This window comes from Chroicocephalus ridibundus, chromosome 2 (assembly GCF_963924245.1).
Source record: "Chroicocephalus ridibundus chromosome 2, bChrRid1.1, whole genome shotgun sequence".
Classification (NCBI taxonomy): Eukaryota; Metazoa; Chordata; class Aves; order Charadriiformes; family Laridae; genus Chroicocephalus; species Chroicocephalus ridibundus.
The window spans coordinates 5,632,345-5,651,281 of record NC_086285.1 but is presented as its reverse complement, the minus strand read 5'-3'; the positions used below and the strand labels follow the sequence as shown (position 1 = coordinate 5,651,281).

General features: G+C 42.4%; 1 protein-coding gene across 3 annotated transcripts in view; it reads right to left on the bottom strand.

The window, feature by feature from the left end:
• CTDSPL (CTD small phosphatase like) overlaps positions 1–18,937 on the bottom strand; it is an 86,370-nt gene that overhangs the window by 36,956 nt on the left and 30,477 nt on the right. For all 3 annotated transcript variants that reach the window (XM_063324321.1, XM_063324322.1, XM_063324323.1), the window contains exon 2: positions 929–1,083. In XM_063324321.1, coding sequence (XP_063180391.1) covers positions 929–1,083 — 155 coding nt within the window. The remainder of the gene's footprint in view (positions 1–928; positions 1,084–18,937) is intronic.

Below are 18,937 nucleotides of genomic sequence, written 5' to 3'. Positions count from 1 at the left end.
AGTGTGAAGAGTAGAATTTCTGCTATTCTTCCTCCATCACGGATACACCTATGCTTGCAATCCTTTAAAGTCCTGGAAAAACACGATGGGAATGGTGTTTCAATTAAGAGCGTAGCACTGGTGGAGTTTTTGAGAGTGCTGAAAAACAACACGGTACGGAAGGGGTAGTATCCCTGCGTTTGCTATATTGAACTGAAATCCTTCAGCAACATAATGCAAATCCTCTCAGTGTTGTCAGATTTGAAAAGAACATATGAAATTATGTGTGTTGTGATTTTACGAATATGGTAAACCAGTGTAATTACTAGACCTCAATGAAAGGAACACGCTGCTCTTACATACAACGCTTTGCAGTGCTAAAGGTTTTTATCAATTAATTTGACTTATTAGGTAAACAAAACTTAAATAACCTGGAAAAAGGTTATTAAGCTGATACCTCTGGACTCAGGGTGCATTAAATACGGGTGAAATGGTTAGAATAAAGGTACAAACAATTATAGTTCTCCCTCTTTTTGAACTGCGTTTACGTCACTGAAAACCCTTTCCACTGACATTCAGAACGGTTCCACTAGGCTCCCGTGGGCGCATTTTAACCTTCCTGTAGCTGGGAAAGACAACCAAAGCTAAAGACAACTCGTCGTTTGAAGTCGTATGACAAGTCCGTATTTTTTTAGTGTCTTACTCAGGTTTTAAATGTTGTTTGCTCATAAAATGTATAGTGCTAATACCCTTCATGGAAAAGTTAGTTTTAAATTGCAGCTGAACAGATAGTATTGGCAATTCACCAGCAAAACAGTTCATTTTTTTTCTGTAACTCTTAAACCCGTTCCCCATGAGGGAAACCTATTAAGGCAAAGCTTCAGAAGCGCACAGTTAAACTTTGGTTACAAAAGACCCACATGACAGCAAAATAAGATAAAAGCCTGACCTTCTGAAGTCCTCCATTCTCCTCCACCAAAGGAGGAAGAGCACTGGTGCTATTGGTAGATGGTGGTTCGACATTGTAGTCACGAAAGCAGCAGAATAAGGTGCTAAAGATACTTCGACTCCTCTGCTTCTTCAAGCTGATATTACATTGGGACACTAGGGGAAAAAAAAACAGAGCAGAAAAATAAATTCATGTCGTACAGACCTAGTTTTCCAGACCACAATGACCGAATTTAAGATGGGCGGTTATTAGCTCAGAAGCCCTTCTCAAGTCTTAAGATAACCTCATGGAGGTTCATCATCATATTGAGACCCCCTTTCCTTCCGTTTCAACGCATTTTTTTCCCTTGTCAAACTCCCACGGTGACATTAGCCTGTTGTTAACCAACCTGCATCTCTGCACTATCAAAGGTCTCGCCAGACTAAACCACTGCATTGAGAGTTTTCCTAGAAACATCCAAAGTAGACGCTGTGAATTACATGAAATAACTTGCTGCTAAAATACGTCTCCGTACTGATCTGAAATAGAAGAGACGCCATAAATGCCTACTGGTGCCTGGGGATATTTTCTAGCCAGACAGAACATTTAAACTCCTGCAAGGGTCAGAAAAATATCGGAGATGTTTCTGAGTTTCCTCCGCTACTGTCTGGCAGCGCTGCTGGAGGACAGGAGACACAGCGCAGGGGCAGCACTGGGAGCTGCAACGCCGGCTGCAGGAACAAGCCTGGAGAGGGTGTTATTAAGCGGAAAGAAGGGTCAGGACTCCCGTTTAACCTGCTTATTGGTCTAAAAGGATTCAAAAACACAAGAAAAACCAAAACAATCCCCCCCCCAAAAAAAACGAGTGAAAAATTACGTACAGCTCAATGAAAGCCAGGGTAGTGTTTTTAGAGACTAAAAACTGTAGCCAAGAGCAGCAGTTTGCAGAAAAGAAATGCACACCGGACGCCTAGTCATCTCCCTAAGATTCAAACTCCTGAAAATTAGATCTTGAACACGAAATTAAAAAAAAATAAAATGTTTTAGAATATTTTAAGTAATACTCAATTTGATCACCGATTATTTTAATGATCTACCGTTAGCGAGAAGTGTTTGTTTCCTATTCCGGCACGCAATACCTGCGGGCTTAGCACTCTTCCAGGGCAGGGACAGGCACTCGCGCCCTTTTCATCTTGTGCCTTTGGAGCAGAGCTTTTTCCCTGATGTTCATCTATAGCACCGCAACGTGTGGCACTGAACGCCATCGATACACAACTCGTTAACACCTCAGGGTACCACGATGAGACACAACCATGCCACGTGCCTCTGGTAAATAACTGCTCCACCACCACTATCCCTGTGAACACTGTGCAAACCTCCCCCCCGCCCCCGGAGCCCCCCCACTGCCCCACCTGCACCAGCACCGACCTCCCCTCTCCGTTTAGCAGAGGAGTATCTTTGACTAGAGGGATTCATGGCTTCCTTTTCAGCGTCAACAAGTGATTTCATTTAAAATACATGCAAACAAGCCCCAGCAAGTTATTTTTTTTGATTCTTTTTTCACAGCGATGCAGCAGCACATCTTAAAGTAGGAAACGATAAAAGGTGGATTACACTCAGAAAAAAAAAGGATGCTGTGAAAGTTGCCGCACGAAGCAGATTAATAGCGATCTAGAAACCAGACAGTTTATTTGCACTCTGCATTAGAAGGAACAGAACAGTCCCCCAGTTCAAAGTTAGAGGGCGGGTTAAATTCTTAGTAAGTTCCATTACACACATTAATACGTAATTCCTCATCTTTCTGTCTCTCAGATTATTAGGGAACGGCCACATACTTCTGCCTTCCTCCTGATATTACAAATATATCAAGGCAACCGGCAACAGAAATACAAATAATACAATTGTTAATAGATAAAGAAAACTCCCCTGGAATAATTAAGGGATACCATTGTGCTCTGAGGTCGGAAGGCACGTGGGTACACACATGTGCTTTGACAAGAAAGCCTCGTGGTACAGATTTTGAGTGAATTTTCAGGCACTCTCTGAAAATATAAACAAAATCTTCTGATTTTCCTAGACTCAGCATAAGCTAGACATCAACATTTTCTCCTCTCAAAGCACTTCCAAGGTGTCCAACAGATCCAGCTGTAATACTCTGTTCTCCATGCAGCATGCATTTCCATATTTGCCAAAATATTTTCCCCCCTTAAGGGAGTCAGCAACGCTTGGGTGCAGTTATTAATTGCTATAAAGAGGAAAGTGTAGCGGTATCAAAACCTAAAGGGGTTTTATACAACTTCACCATTTAAAAAGTGCTCAGGTAAGAGAATAAAGTCAGAATTGTGCAGAGATTTGTGGGCATCTGTGTATTTAAGGAAGTGTTTCATCACTTTAAAGACACTTGTAAACTGAAACCCATCTAATCACTGCTTTTCAATACTCCAGTGAAACAGAAAACATATGCAATCCTCTAGCCATTGGTGGTACATGTTACAGTAAAAGGCTCAAAATACCACATTCTGTTTGCAACAGATTTGCAGAAACAGGCGTTTAGAAACCCCCGAGTGATGCCCGTGCAGCCAGGAAGGACATTTTCAAAACAGTGCTCAAGAAAATCTGTATCGCAGGCACGAGCAAGTTTGTTGCAGTATCGCCCAGGCAAAGGCAAACTCCTTTCTGACCTGAAACACTGAAACACGCTGAAATTTGAAAGGAAGCACAGCACTCTGTGTCCTGTTCCCTACAGCTACCACAACAGAAACCTTGCGAATAATTTGTATTTTGTTTTCAGCCTCTAGTTAAATACATGACCGCAATTAATCAAGTGTGAATGCTTAAAATAGAAATGCTCTTACACAGCATTTATCATAAGGTTTTGGTTTTTTCCTGGACTTCACAAGTACAAGCACAAGACCACTAAACTTCATTCTGCAAACAATTTTTATGTATAGAACAGTCCCCCAAAGCCAAGACTGCATTTTGTATAAGGTCTGGTCTACGCTGCAGGCTGGGACAGAGGTAGGTCTTCAAAAAAAGATCCATTTCTCTGAAGTTAACGAAAAGGGAGAGTGTTAAGCAAGAAAAACGAAATGTTTGCACCAGAAATGTTGCGGAACACCGCTGAGCTTTGTCTTCAGGAGGTTAATGAATACAAACAGCACCCAAGGCAAAAATTTACCTAAACCACATCACGTTCGTCCCCAAACCTCGGAACGCTACAGGTCAGACCATGGATGGTCTGGACACACAACGTGCCGTATTAACAGGTTATAGAGGATGAAGTCCCAAATTTTCAAGAGGAATTCTGCCCAGTAACATCTACGGCGCTTAAGGGAGAGGAGCGAGAGCAGGGGCGCTGCAGGGGCTCCCACCGCTCCGGCTTTATAAAGGCGCGTGTGTGGCCAGGAGATGCTGGGACTTCTCATCTCCAGCCATCCCTCCAATCAGTCTGGATCTCGCCGCTCGGAGCTGCTGTTCGGATCAAGCCTCTCAATCAGGTAGGAATTACAGAAGCATTTTTAACTTCCTAAATTCACAAGAGCCTCAGCTGCACAGCAGATCAACAGGAACAGCATAACCACCCAGGAACTGACGCTTCTGTCTTTTCTATGTACAGGACTGAAAGAGGCAGTAAACAGAGTAAACAGTCTAAATAAATATTAAAAAAAAAATCTCAGACAAAAGCTAGCAACTTGTCCAAATCACTTAAGAATTCTTGATCAAATTATACATTTCAAATGGCCACTCCTTTTCGCTTAGTGAAATATTTGTTCTAGGCAAAAATACACCTTCATGTTGTTTTAAGCTTGGCAATTTTGCCATACATAATACAGCGCTCTTTCAAATAGGTCTTTCCACTAATTTAGCTATCATGTTAGAGACATCTGGGTTTTTTTTTTTTTTTAATATGTTATTGAATCTCTACTGTGACTTAATAAATTATAATTTCAGATGCAGTAAGGAAGAGAAGTTCTCAAGTGCCACACAGCATTAACACATGCAGTTACGGCACACGCAGAACAGATTTGCAGCCCGTCTCCTTCGGAGCAACGACGACAGCGTCGTGCATCACAGAAACCAGCTTCTCCTTCCTTAGTTACACTGGACCAAGCGCAAGAGGTGTGCTGTTTGCTGGATTTGCTGATGCCAGCACATATAGGTAACAACTGTAACTCTGAAGATGTAAAGAAGCATTAATATTGAATCACCACTGTAAATTTAAGTATTCTGAACAAAGCCTGGTGTTCCTTAAAAGCCTACAGGCAAATCCAGGCAGTGAGGATACTGGAGCGGTAAGCTGAATCATCCAAACTCCACATCTGAGCAGCATCCAGCATATGGAATTTAGAGGCCTTTTTTTTCCTCCCCTTCTTCTCTTAGGAGTTACAACCTTGATTTCTGGAACTGATTTCCTACGGCACCCACAGCAATATTATATTCATTACCCCTATCACCACTGAATGCTGAAGACAACTTTAAGCGACCTTTTACAATCTTAAAACACTGCGTACCAAAAAAGCCCAGGGAAACTAACTTCACAATACGAAAGCACGTTATCCATGAATGCAGAGAAGATTGCAACCAGCAGGTACCTGCAGAAAAGCTGCAGAAAGGAACCACACCAAGTCCAGAGTGATGCCTTCCCTTAACACCATCCCAGGTGTGTCGCAGCTGCAGTTTAAGGACTTCCTTACCTAAAGACATCAACTGTGTATGTAACAGTCCTCAATTAATTCCTCTTCCATGACTTTGTCCCCCATTTGGAAGCCACCCCAGCTTTCAGTGCCAAAAGCGTCCTGGGGTAAGAAGGTCCACAGCTCGGCCAACAGCTTAGCTATGTTGTAACTCTGACCTTCCTTGGTTCTTATCTTTGTACCATTTTTGAGCAAGAGGAGGGGGAATTGAACCACCCACAATATCCGGGATGAAAGGAGAGCGCACCATGAATTTACACACCCACACAATGCTGTGTTCTCTTACTTTTCTAAACAATTCTCTTATTTGTGTTTTACAACAAGTGAGCATCGGGCTAACGCGATTTTTCAGAAGATCATCTTATAACATCAAGATCTCTTCATTAGTAGATATTTCAGGCATCACTGCAAATGCAAGTCAAGAACTCCTATCTCTTCCCATGAAGAAAATTTCACATGTATCTACACTTAATTTCAGCTGCTCTTTTAGAGGCCAGCCATTCAAAATCATGTTGCTTTTCTACAACTCTTCACAGTTGTTTTAAATCTATATACAGATGCACTTATATCTGCACACGTTCATAAAGATGCACAAACAAATACGCACCCTTTTCCCTTACAACTTTTGTCGCTGAATTTCCTTTTCCATACAGCTTAAGACTACACTGAAGAGCAGACTGCACAGCTCCCTGTGTAACTTCTTCCCCAGGGATCCCACGGAGGTCTGCAAGAGCCTTCAGCAAAGCACTCTGACAAATTACCCGAGTTTCTACAAGATTATTTGCAGACAGGGTCAGAAACAGGAACGCAGCTCTCCCTGCCAGAAGGGAAGTCCCTCTGATCCAGATTTCCCCCGATTTGAAAGTGCAAAGTCTCACCTATAATTTCCAGATGCTGGAAATCATCCTGCACTGTTTCTAAGGACAAGCCTCACGGCTCGTAACCTGTGTGCTACCCGCTGCCTGCCGGGAAGTTAATTCTTGAATTCCCTGCAAGTTTATGGAAGTCAAGGATGGTCCACAGAACCGTGCTTATCGACGTCTTCTGGCAAGCCCTAACGAACCCACAGCGTTACTAAGCCTGGGGAGGGATTCAAGGAAAGATAAAGGCAAGTTTTGAAATAAATCCCTGCAATCACGTACTTTTAAACAGAAGACACCATACCGGGTGGTTATACAAAGAGAACAGCAAGGAAAAAATCCCCAAACCCCAACCCCAAACGTTGCAGACAAACGCTGTGGTAGAAAGTAATACAAGAGCACGCTGATAGACTCTACGGCATCTTCTCAAACCTCCTTTCACTCAAACCACCCTCTGGAGGCAGAAGGGTGGCGCTGCTGTTCTCCCACCGAGGTAGTTCCAACAGCAGCATGAGTTACACAGTAAAGAAAAAGCTTTTCCTTCCAGCACTGTATTCTAAAAGAGTTTAATTCAGGGCTTCTCCCATCAAGTTTTGCTGTAGCTGTGTGAAATTGCAGAAGTAGACTGTTGCACAGCTATCGCACAAGAAACCCCTCGCTGGGCAGACTGGAGGGCTCCTAATCCAGCCCATCCTTCTGCAGAGCATGAGTGAGCTAATTCCTGCTGAATTTTTCCTAATTAAATGAATGCAATAGCCAGTCCTCTCAAATAATATAAACCGGGTAATGAAGAGAGTTTCTGTGCGCCGACAGACGAACTTGCTAAATGCAATAAAACGAACATCTGTGTATTGTGAGCTCTCCGCTAACAAGTTTGTTTATAATACAAAATGGAAAGAGGCAAGTCAGGATAAAGTGATATTAAACAAAGCCTTTCTTCAAAAGGAAGCAGTTTCGAAATTCATACATGATTAGAGATGTGTAATTTCTCAGTCTTCTTAAGAGGCTGTATCTGATCTTATTAGGAAAACAAAATTTTACATCCTACACGACTCAAACCAGAAACAGTTAAGTAGCAGAAAACCATTAACTTTGCTTATACAGCTCCTATTTTTGTGATGTATTGACCAGGATAGAAATTCTTTCAAAATACTTGGTGCCAAATCCGCATGTGAGGCCCACATAACTTTGCTTTTAAATGCCAGTTCCAGTTTATCATTGAAAGGCTTAATCTTCCACGTAAGCTTTGCAGAAAATATAGCAGTAACAGCACTGTCACATACCTGAAACAACCGCCCACAACTGGTTTAACCTTCAAACATGTAGCAAATTGCCCTGTTCATATTCGGCATGATATACCCCAGAATTATCTTCATTTCAGCTGAAGCTGGCAAACCTCTCTCCTCCCAAAAAAAACGTAATTAAATAAACTTAAGGTTTTGGGTTTTCCATTGAAATTACTTCCTAGAAGGGAGGGATCCCAGATCAGTTTAGTGAAATAAAAAAAAAAACAAAACAAAACCAAAAAAAACTTTCCAGAACATTTAACTACCCCCCACCTGCCAAAGCCTTTCCCACCCGCTGCCTTGGCAGTCTGCTCTGGATGGAGCTGATCGCGTGGCTGGGGGCCAAGAAATAAAAGCTTAAACACGTAAGACAGGTGAGGACATGGGAGGAAAAATAACCGAGTCATTTATTTTTTCTTTTGAGATAATCTTTATCTTACACTTTAATCTATCTAAAGTAGGCCACTGCACTTGGATCCGAAAAAAAGGTCAATATAATTTATGAACTTTTAGGAGTTTTAGGAAAAATTGAACATTACTCTTATTCACCCATTCCATGATGTTTTGGAAAACAAGCTCCGAAGTTGCGCCTGTACACTAAGATCAAACGGTTACACACGAACAGCTTATCTCATTCAAAGAGAAGTTATCTAGTGTTTGCTTTCCGTACCTGCGAAAGTCCTACAAAAATACACTTTCACACAGCGCCTAGGACAAAAGGAGAAAAGTCACTGGGATGAATGTTAATTCAAGACAGCTAAAGCTGTACGAAGAAAAAAGACCTCTACCTAACCAAACAAAGCTTTGGGAGCATTTTTGTGGCGGCAGCTTACAGCAAAAAACTTCTTTTGCCCTATGTAAGTTATTTATTGCAGTCCTCAAATCTGAGTGAATGAAATACCTGCCATTGTCATTGGATGCTCATTTTTTAAGGATCAAAAATAGTGACATTCTGAAGGCACTTTTTAAATACACGACTGAGAACTTGGCACTGCTGTCTCTGTACAAGGCTGTGATGCACCATGAGATACAGCCAGTAAATGTTAAAACCAGCAACTATACATGGAAGCCTCTTAACTGACAAGGAGGGATAAGAAACTGTGAAAAGGCTCAAAGCAGCGTATAAACCTGACGGATCCCAAGGGAAATTCCAAAACCATAAAGGAGCTGGTTCAGTTCAGTCTGCACACTGAGGTTTTGTTGGATAGACAGACACACGATGGTATAACCTTCATATCACACGAATCAGTTTCTCGTCTAAGCCATGATTTAAAAACCCATGGTGTCTTGCAGTGTTGCAGCATTCAAAAAATTAGAAGGGTTGTTCCTAGGAAATGCTACGGTAAAGGACATGAATCTGTCAAAATCCAACTCCTCGCATTTATTCAGCTCAAAGACTCATGGCAGATCCACTGCTTCAGGGGCATCCACATTTCGTAATGAAGCTGAAAAGTTAAGAACTGTTTTAACAATCTAATTAGCCTGCTGAACTATGCTCTGAGTGAAATACCTTCAAGTTCAAATTAAACAGCACAGATTTTGGCCAGCTCCTTTCCCGCTCCAGTGCTCGACAAGCTCGAGAGGGCTGCACTGAGACCACTTCCAATTCTGAGAAGCAGCACACGCAGATCTGTATCTCCAAAGGGTTGAAAAGTAGGTCTCCTTGTGATCCAGGAAGGAACTAATTAACACTTAGAATTTTCTTTTTTGCGCCTGTATTGCTTGCCACTGGAACAGCCAGGGACAGAAGATGGATGAGAATATGAAACAGAAGTTAGGAGACGTCCACCGCCAGTGACGCTCCAGTAACTCCTCCAGCAAGGAGCTGCTGGTCCTTTGCCTTCCGTGTACAGAGCTGGAGAGTGTTTAAACAGGAGCTGAACGTGCCCATCCAGCCTTCCCTGGGTTCTCCTCCGAGCTAGAGGAAAGCCCGAGCTGTGCTCGGTACCTGTCCTGTGCTGGCATCCATCCGCCTGCCCAGCACGTGGCACCCTCGAGAGAGCATCAAGGACCGAGGGCGCGAAATGGGGTGCCCTCGTCTTCAGAGGCTGACCTGGGCTCGCTCGCTTCCTTCTCACCTAGGACTAAGTAGCTGCTGAACACTCTAGAAAACGTGCTACAAGGATATACAACATTTTTTTAATGCCTATATGCATATACGCACATACACACAGTTCACAGTAGAACTTTTTCCTAGTATTTGCTTTTTTAGAGAAGAGCCACAGCACTTGATGTGTTCCAGAGGAGCCTATGGATACAAATTCTCAAAACATACCTCTGCTTAAAAAAATAAATACAATTAGTAAATACAATAAATAACTAGCCACACCCCACAGTCACTCTTCCATCAGTAGCCTGGGGGTCCGAAACAGTAACAGAGCTGCCACATGTACAAAGCACCAGAAAAAAGAAAAAAAAGATAAAAAATTACAAGAAATAAACCCTCATATCTCACTTTCATACCACACGCAAGGCAAGGTTGCAGCACTGGCGTTCAGTGTTTGCTGGCAGAAGTGACCAAACTCAAAAGTTTTTTCTTTTTTTCTGCTTTTGTTGTAAGAAAATATTTTACTTCCGAAGTAAAATTCATGCAGTGCAAAAGCGATGCTTCAGAACAGTTTACGGGCAAATAAAATAGAGCAAATAATGTAAAAGTAGCTCCAGTGCCAAAAGATTACTACTGTTTTTAACTGGATGGAAAATGAAACTAAGTGAACCACGCAGGCAACGTTATGGAGATGTATTACGCTACAAAATAAACATAACTTTTTTTGCAGTGACATTATGGAGGCATCTCTCTGTACCTATAGCTCACCTATAGGCTTCATTAAGTTTAACGTTTTGTGTCAGGCACAGTAATCTGTACGTCGTGCAGAAGCACTATCCATAGAATCTGATACATATGATGCACCACGAAGATTCACTTTAAAAAAAATTAATAAAAAAATAAAAAAGGAAGCATTTCAGGAGCTGCAGCATTTCTTTGTTGTTTGAGCCGGGCCCGAGCTGCTCGATCTGGAGTTTTTCCCAGTGCCGAGGTTTGGAGCAGCAGGGGAAGAGGAAATACTGCGCGGTCTGTGCATGCATCGCATTCCTGGCCCAACAAACCGCCCTTTCTTCTAGTAAAAAGAGAGGAGGGGAAAAAAAAAAAAAATAGAAAAGGCAGACTGCACAAAGTTCACCAGCAGATGCAGCCCCCGAATCCAAACCGGCCTTTTCTGCCGATAAAAAGAATTCAACGCATTTGTGCAGTGGCGGTGGAACGTCACGGTTTTGTGAAGCTGGATCAGCAGAGCCCTGCAAGTTCAAAAGATGGAAAAACGTGCGACGCTGAGCAGCGAGCAGTCCCTGCGCGTATGTCGGGGGTTTATTTTAAGAAGGTTTCGCCAGATATTAGTAGCAACTTCCAATCAAGCTGCAGCAGTTGATCAGAACTGACCTTTGTACAGCAAAAGAAGACCTATTTGCAGAAAAGGGGATTGTTTTATTTCCATTTTATGGGCAGCACTGAAGAACAAGGACTCAGCATTTCAACCCTAAAGCAGCAAATAGAAATTAGTAACTAGAAGATACACTCGTGTATCTCGACTCTTTTGAATTGCTCCCGGTTTGGCCTCTTCAATCTTGGAAGATATTTAATAAGAATTTGTTAAATATTTGGGAGGGAAAGCAAAGGAGAAACAAGCAAATGGAAACACGAGCAGCCCACGGGGTCAAAACAGCAGCACCTCGGGGTGTGCTCCTCCCGGCCCGTGCCCTCTGGCATCGGAAGAGGGTTCGAGTCAAAACGGCAATGAAGCAAATGTAAACAAGCATGTGTTTACAGAGCAAAAGTATGTACAGCATTCGATCTGCTCCGCCTCGGATTGTGCTTACACGGAATGTGGTGGGAAAGGCAGAAAAGAACGACTCGCCCAACGCTGAGCAGCGAAAACTCGGGAAAAGCAGATAAAAGGGGCATCTGATGCCGTCACGCAGCCGAGGCAGCGCAGTTCTCCCCAAACATGAATTTAATTCAAAGCTAATAAAATAAAGAGTCATCGTATCAATGCTGATTAAAAGGAAAAGTGTGAAAAACAAGCTGAACAACAGCACTTTGCAGAGCACGTCTTCTTATCACCCACGGTCTGCCTGCACAGATGGACAGACGGACACCTCAGGCCACCTGTTCCTTGAGGACTTGCGCCATGAAACTGGTATGAAGTTACCAAAGGGACCTTCACAAGTCCCTTTTTCTGTGCTCCACGGGCACCATGCAGCGAGTGATGCACCAGGTTACCCATCTACCCCACAGATTTTACCCAATCAATTACTTTTTCCAGTCCAAGCGTGACCCAAACCTAGAGAATAGAGCCGGGCACCATAGCTATGGGCGGCCCATTTCCTTATCAGGTTTGTTGAGTTCAATAAATAGATGCTGGCTTCATTTTTTTTTTTTTTTTTCTTTTTTTTTTTTTTTCCTCCCTCCCCACCAACCAAATTCACAACTTGAGGTCTGGCTCCAACACAGGTGGACTCAAAAGACAGGTGACAGGTTCTGGCACTCTTTTTTTGACTTGCAAAATGAGACAAGTGATTCACCACAATAAAACGCAGAAGAAATTCTTCTACTCTGTCTCCCCTCAAAAACACTACCACACCTCCAACCACAGCCATACCAAAACCTTGCTCATTTGAAGAGAATAAGCTTAATTTACTTTTCCTAAATATAGCCGTAAGATGTTCCCATAGAGACAGCGACATTCCCAACTGTACTTTTTGCAGCAAATACTTCGGTAAGACATCAAATCTAAAGTTATCAGTCTATTTTTGCAAGCTTTCTTATCTTTTTCCTAGGAACAGCGCTTCTCCACCAGATTCACCTTGCAAGAATGCTGTTAAAGGGTGCTCCATTGCAAGGAAAAAGTTTTGTTTCTCCATTTCGCCTTATGAATTTTTCCGTAACTCCCCGGAGTTCTCCTTCCTGCTGGGAAATTGCTCATCTGAAGTTTGCAAGTTTGCTCCCTGAACGATACATCATTAATAGTAAAAATCAAAGCAGGACGCTGTTGGTTTTTTTTTTTTTTTTTAGCTCTTTGGCTGCCTATTTCCAATGTCCACTTCTTTTTCCCGACCTGTGGCTGTTTTGTGGATATTAAAAGCTGTTCTCATAAAACACCCATTCTGTGAGAAAATGCACATTTAAAACGTTTCTGGTAACATGTTTTATAGAACCAAAGCCATTTTAATCACACGATTTCTGGAAAAGACTCTGTCTTAATGGAGTAAGGAACATGCCTGACTACTTATGAAATATTTACCATCTTTCTTTTGAAGAAAAAAAAAAAAACAAAACAAAAAAGGAGTTACATGACTTCAAAAAGACTTTGACTTCACCAGACCAATTACTGTTTTTCCCTGTTCCTCCCTGTCGTCCCCCCCATTTCTCTGTATCGTGAAATCCAGACACAAAGGAAGAAAGAGGAACCCCGCTCCTTTGGAAAACAAAACTTTCTCTAAATCACTGTATCATCATTATCTATAAGTAACTGCTGTTTCTAACAACTAAAAACGCTCTGGAAATCAAGTTATAGCTAGCGCACAGCTAGTAGCACTTTAACAGGTTACTTGAATCCAGTGCTTCTGGGAGCAAAATTAAAACATCAGATATTGATTACAAACTTTATTCCTGCCTCATTAGTTGCAGGGATTTCTCCAGAAGCAGTCTGAGAGACACTTCTGTGTATCTGCTCGGACAGAATCTGACTTAGAGGAATTGTTGCCAAAGTAATTTCTTCTCCAGCTTTAGCTTCCATGAAGTAGATTTCACCCGAACTCAGATTACCCCACATAAATTCATATTTTCGAAGTACTTAAGTATTTAGGGACACGTAATACAAGCGCATATTACAGAAAGGAAAATGTTTGCAATCTTATTTGCTACTTTTTTTTCTTCAAATTATTGCATCCACCCTCACCAGTCAAGCTACGAAGAATTCTGATGGACTTGTTTTCAGTAGGTTCTATACATACTCGGTAATTATTATTAAATCTAAAGCAATTACAACATCGACTGCCGCGGGTTTTCAATCCCGTGGAAGTATCACCTGCAGAACAGCCGCACTGCCAGGTATCTCTGACAAAAATTGTAAGCTGTAGTTTGTCTCCCTGTAACAGAGCATCTATCGTTATACTGCTAAGTAAAGAGGTAAGTAAAAAACAAAACAAAACAAAAAAAACACGGACAAAGGTGTATAGCAAATTCTCATTAATAATTTGCTAAAAAACCTAGCATTGGTGAAGCACGAGCCCTCTCTCCTTGGCTTTCAAACTCCTCTTCCCTGCGGTGTATTTAAAAAGGACAGTAGGATACACGCTGTCATTTTTGAAAGCCAAGAGTAACGTGCTCATATTAAATTTAAAAATATCTAAATGTTTATCTGAATCCTGATCAACTAGGAAAAAAAACCAAACCAACCGAACTGCAGAGGAAGGAACAGGCAAAACCAATATACACCTGACATTATTTTAAAACGTTTAGGAGTCTGATGCTGAGGTTTTTTATTTCCTTACTGGCTGGGTATGTATGTTGTACCAAAACACGAAGCTGAACTAAATATCAACAATCACCTTTAAGAAAACGTTCACCTTACCTCATTCAGCAAGTCCGTAATTTATATTAAAAAAAAAAGATAAATGTAATATTTCACATTAAAGATTAAAAAGCCTGAAGTGGTAATTATCATGGGTCTACAAGGTAATTCAGCCAATGCCAGCGATGGCTGTGACAGCACAGACTGCAAGTACTGCTAAATATTGAGTGTATTTTCAACTGATCCCAAGAAATCAATTGGAAAAATACTCATCCCTAGCTCTCCTGACATTGTACTTTGGACTCAAGACTATTTTACCCGTTCAGCATTCCCAAACCATTAAAAGCTGCACATTCCCACCTGGAAATATGATATTCAGCAAGCTAAAACTAGACTAAGAATGAAACACAAGACACAGGAAACTGCAAGCTTTGTATGAGAAAGTTACTACAGTTCTGACAAAAAAAACAGTGAAACTTGCCCAACTTCCAGCAATTCCTTTCTAGAACAATGCCACGTTTTATTGCCTGTTTAGAAAGTCAGATAATAAAAAATGAAAATAAATTAATTTTTCTTTTTCCATTAAGCTTAACAGGAGGGGATTTTTAATAAGCATTTTGGTGCCTTAAACAAGTACTTCGATGTCTGCACCAAGCTGGCAGTTCAGCTGCAGGCTGGAACAGCTGCAGACTCGTTTAATTGCTTCTCCAAATACCCAGAACATCAAGGACTTTTGACCTATTTGAAATATCCTAAGCTTTGTTCTACAAGGAACGCGCAAAATTTAATACCCATGCTTTAACTTCTAACAATCCCGTAAAGCAGAAAGCTGGCCGCTTGCTGTTTTACATATAAGTCATGAGAAAGCATGAATAACTAACTGCTGTATAATAACTGACATGTTAAATAACCAGTGTCTTCAAGACTACAAGTTTGGAGAAGTTAAAAATAAACTATTTCCTTAATTCTACCAGGAAAAAAAAAAATATCAAAAAACCCCAAACACAGAACAGTACAGTAACTTTTTGTTGTTTGCTGGAGCAAAAACGATGACATTTGTAATTTTGTGGATATCTTCTACAAAATCCACTTCTGTCATCCCAAACAAAGGCCATATGCTGGTGTTATCAAAGGCAGAATAGAAGACAGTAAAAATAGCACCTGCGCCCATTAACAAAGTTAAAACTCTTTCCTAGCTTATTTCTTTGGGATGTGCCTTTGTGCTAATTTTAAGGGATAACCAAGGCACAATGCAACAGAGATGACTCTAATTTTACAGCCTGCCCAGGTCCCAGCCTCTCCCAGCCTACATTTCTTGCCCAAGCTGTTTCTGCAGGACACTGCCCGTTCAGCTGGGCTCTGCCCAATCTGGAGAGGGGAGGAAAAAAAAAAAAAAGAAAAAAAAAAAAGCTGTTTTCCTTCATCGCGGATGCAGTGGTGAGGGTGAGTAGCTTATTTAGTACATAACGACAAAATACTATCCCCACTGCTCTGCATCCTTTTCTTTCTTGGGATAAAAGCACCAGACTTTTACCATTTACATTAAACAGACCTTACTGTCCTGTTGTCCTCGGCGCTAAAGAAAGCCAAGTCTTGCAGAGCACTTACTTGTCATCTCGTAGGGAGGTAGGATCCTTGTCTTATTACCAGTGCTTCTAACAGCGGCAGTCCCAATTAGGCTCGGGGGAGAGAAGCAGTTGATGATCTCATGCGGGAGCCCAGACCAGATGACCGATGCAGTACATTTACTGCACTTAGCTTAGATGGAAAATCCCAAGCATATGGACCCATAAATGTTAAATCACGTTAAGTCTATACCTACATATGTACTCAAGCACTTAGAAGGCCATCTTTAGGATTTACCCCAAAATAAGCAGCTCTGTCCTTACCGAGCCCCAATCCGCACTGACGCTGGGCATCGCTCCTCCCCAGTTACCTCCTGCTCCCGGTGCGGGAGGTACGGACTCCCAAGATGCCGGCATCAGCTCTGCGAGCGGGTGTTCACACAACGAACCCCTGTGAGAACTCCAGCTGGGACGGAAAAAGGGGACGGCAACCCCAATTTCTAACCGAAATGGGGACGGGTGCTGCTGGGACCCCGTCTGCAGGCAGCAAAACCTGCAGGGAGAAAAGCCGAGCCTGGGACCATCACGCCTGTGTGCCCTGTTTATCCCAACAGATTTAAAAACCCCAAATAATAAGTATTATGTGCCGTAGTGTAACACAGCACAGGCAATTTTAAAAGCTTTCTTCTGGCTGCTGGTGGAGCGCTATCAGTTTGGGCAAAGCCTCTCCCTCGGCCCAGCCCCAGCACTTTCAATCAATTAAATGCAGAAGTCTGTTTAGATTTTATTGAGTTAACATCCCGAAGCTCAGGCAGAGAAGCGTTGTATGCCATCGCACGCCTGCTGCAGAACACCATCAATACCTGGCAGCTCTCCCACTCCTACAGACCCCCCACAAATAGCTGCGTACCGGTGTCACTACCGCCTTGCTTACACAGCCATAGTTTTCTTGGGGATGCGGGAAAACGACAACGTGACCAAACATGGTTTTCCCAGCTCAAAACTTAACAAAGATGCACAGTACAAATCTGGAGCTAACTCTTGCAATGCCAGGGAGACATTCTCCTTTCTGCTGCACAACTCCACCCCAGTAGCGGGCACTGGTCCCCTCCCACCGTCCCAGCACCGACAAGGAACTCCAGCCCTACCCAACAGACACAGCAAGGTCCCCTGCGTTTAAGCCACCCGCTGCCAAAGTTCTCCTGCCAAGCCCCAGGAAGCTGCTGGTGGGAAGCTCCTAGATGGTAATGGGTCTGCACCTTGAAAAGAACTATTTTTTGGTTTTTTTGTTTTAATGACACCATTATAGCTCTGAAGTAATTTCTGCGGATATTCTCCTTAACCTCCTGGTGGCTCAGCCATCGGCCCAAGTGACCACAGGCAGCGTTCACAAAGCCAAGCCGACAAGGTGCTTGTAGGGCATAATTCATCTCATTTGTCTACACTAGAACCCATGCGAAAAACGTCAATTTTTTTTCCCTTCTCTCCACTGAGAGCTGCTGATGAATACAGCTCAGCTGTTTATATCGCAAACATTTACAGTTAGGGGAAAGATCACCAGCCCCCACATCCCGGCTTTAGTCCTTCCTGTAAGTCAGCAGAGTTGGCCAAGACCAGAAATAATCCATCCAGCTCGCTCATCCTAAAAATGCTGCAAAATAACCCCTTCGTTTAATCCTTCTGCTACTCTCTACCCATATCAATGCAACTATTTGCTAACCACTCCAAACTATTAACCCGTATACCCAAAATACAAACGGAGAATCTTGTTCATATGAAAAACAAAACGCAACACAAGTCTAGGGCTTAACCTGAGGTTCCTCACGAAGGCTGAATCAGGAACGCTGGACACCAAACGCTACCTCCTACACCCCCAATGAGCTGCTGAACGTCCCCTGGGGTCTCCAGTGAATTCTCCATGCTATGTCGCAAGAAAAATGCCACGGTACAGAAAAGTCTGATGACAGAACATTTCATGGAAGATTATTTGCTCAGAGTATTGTGTGTACTCAGAGACCTCAACACAATTCACAAGGGAGCGAGCTTACACAAACAGGGCAAAGCTGCTGGATGGGCTTTCACAGCAGTTTTTTCCTCTGCTCTTCCTTCCTCCTTTTGCCAAGGGTGAAAGTGGAAAGTTTTTTCATACAGAAGATGCCTTGGATACGGAGTTACGCAGTACTTAAGCAAGCACGTTACCCACAAAACTTGGGGGTTCTTCTCTCATTTGAGAAAATCTGATTATTCAAAGATCTTATTTCATCAGCTAGTGCACATTTATAGGTGAGCCCAAGCCTTGAAGAGGCTTTTTCATCCCTTCCTTTAATGAAGGTTAAGCCCAATTTCCAAATACCTTCGGCGAGCCACATGTTAAAACATGTTTCACCACCACCCGATAACAATGCGAGGTAATTACAACGCTCATGCAATGTTTGTGCCTGCTTTCTGGCCACAGGTTTCAAGTTTCCCACCACCACCTTAAGTCGTCTTTTCAATCCCAAAGACAGATGTATTTTCATGAATAACATTAAAAAAAAAAAAGCAAGTTCTACTAATCTGCGACATTCCTCCTGTTCTTCCGCTTGTGGTACAAACATCTGGATCAGCACCAGTTTGTGTTTTACGTCACTGGAAAATTCATAGCAAACATGAAGGAATGCAGCTGGAAGTGAGTATGTAAAAAAAGATCTGGAAATACACAGTTTCTCTTGCAACCGTAAATTTTGGATGCTGCCATTAAAAGGGAAGACAAAGATCCAAGTAGTGCCAGGAGGTACCAACTGCTCCAAGTGACAACTGGGGACATCAAGTTGAGGTTTCCTTAAAACTTTGGATCAAGTGACAAAAGACTATACTGGATTGTACTGAACAGGATACGTACTGCAAAGCAAAGAGGAAAAAAGCTCAACCCCACCAATTAAGACAACCACAGTTAAACTCTAAAGAGAACTGGATTCACTTTTCTGCTCCACTCTGAATTTCCACTTCTTTTGGAAAAGCGGCTTCGTATGTTTTGTGCCATGGTTCCTTGTCTACAGAACAACTTTTTACAC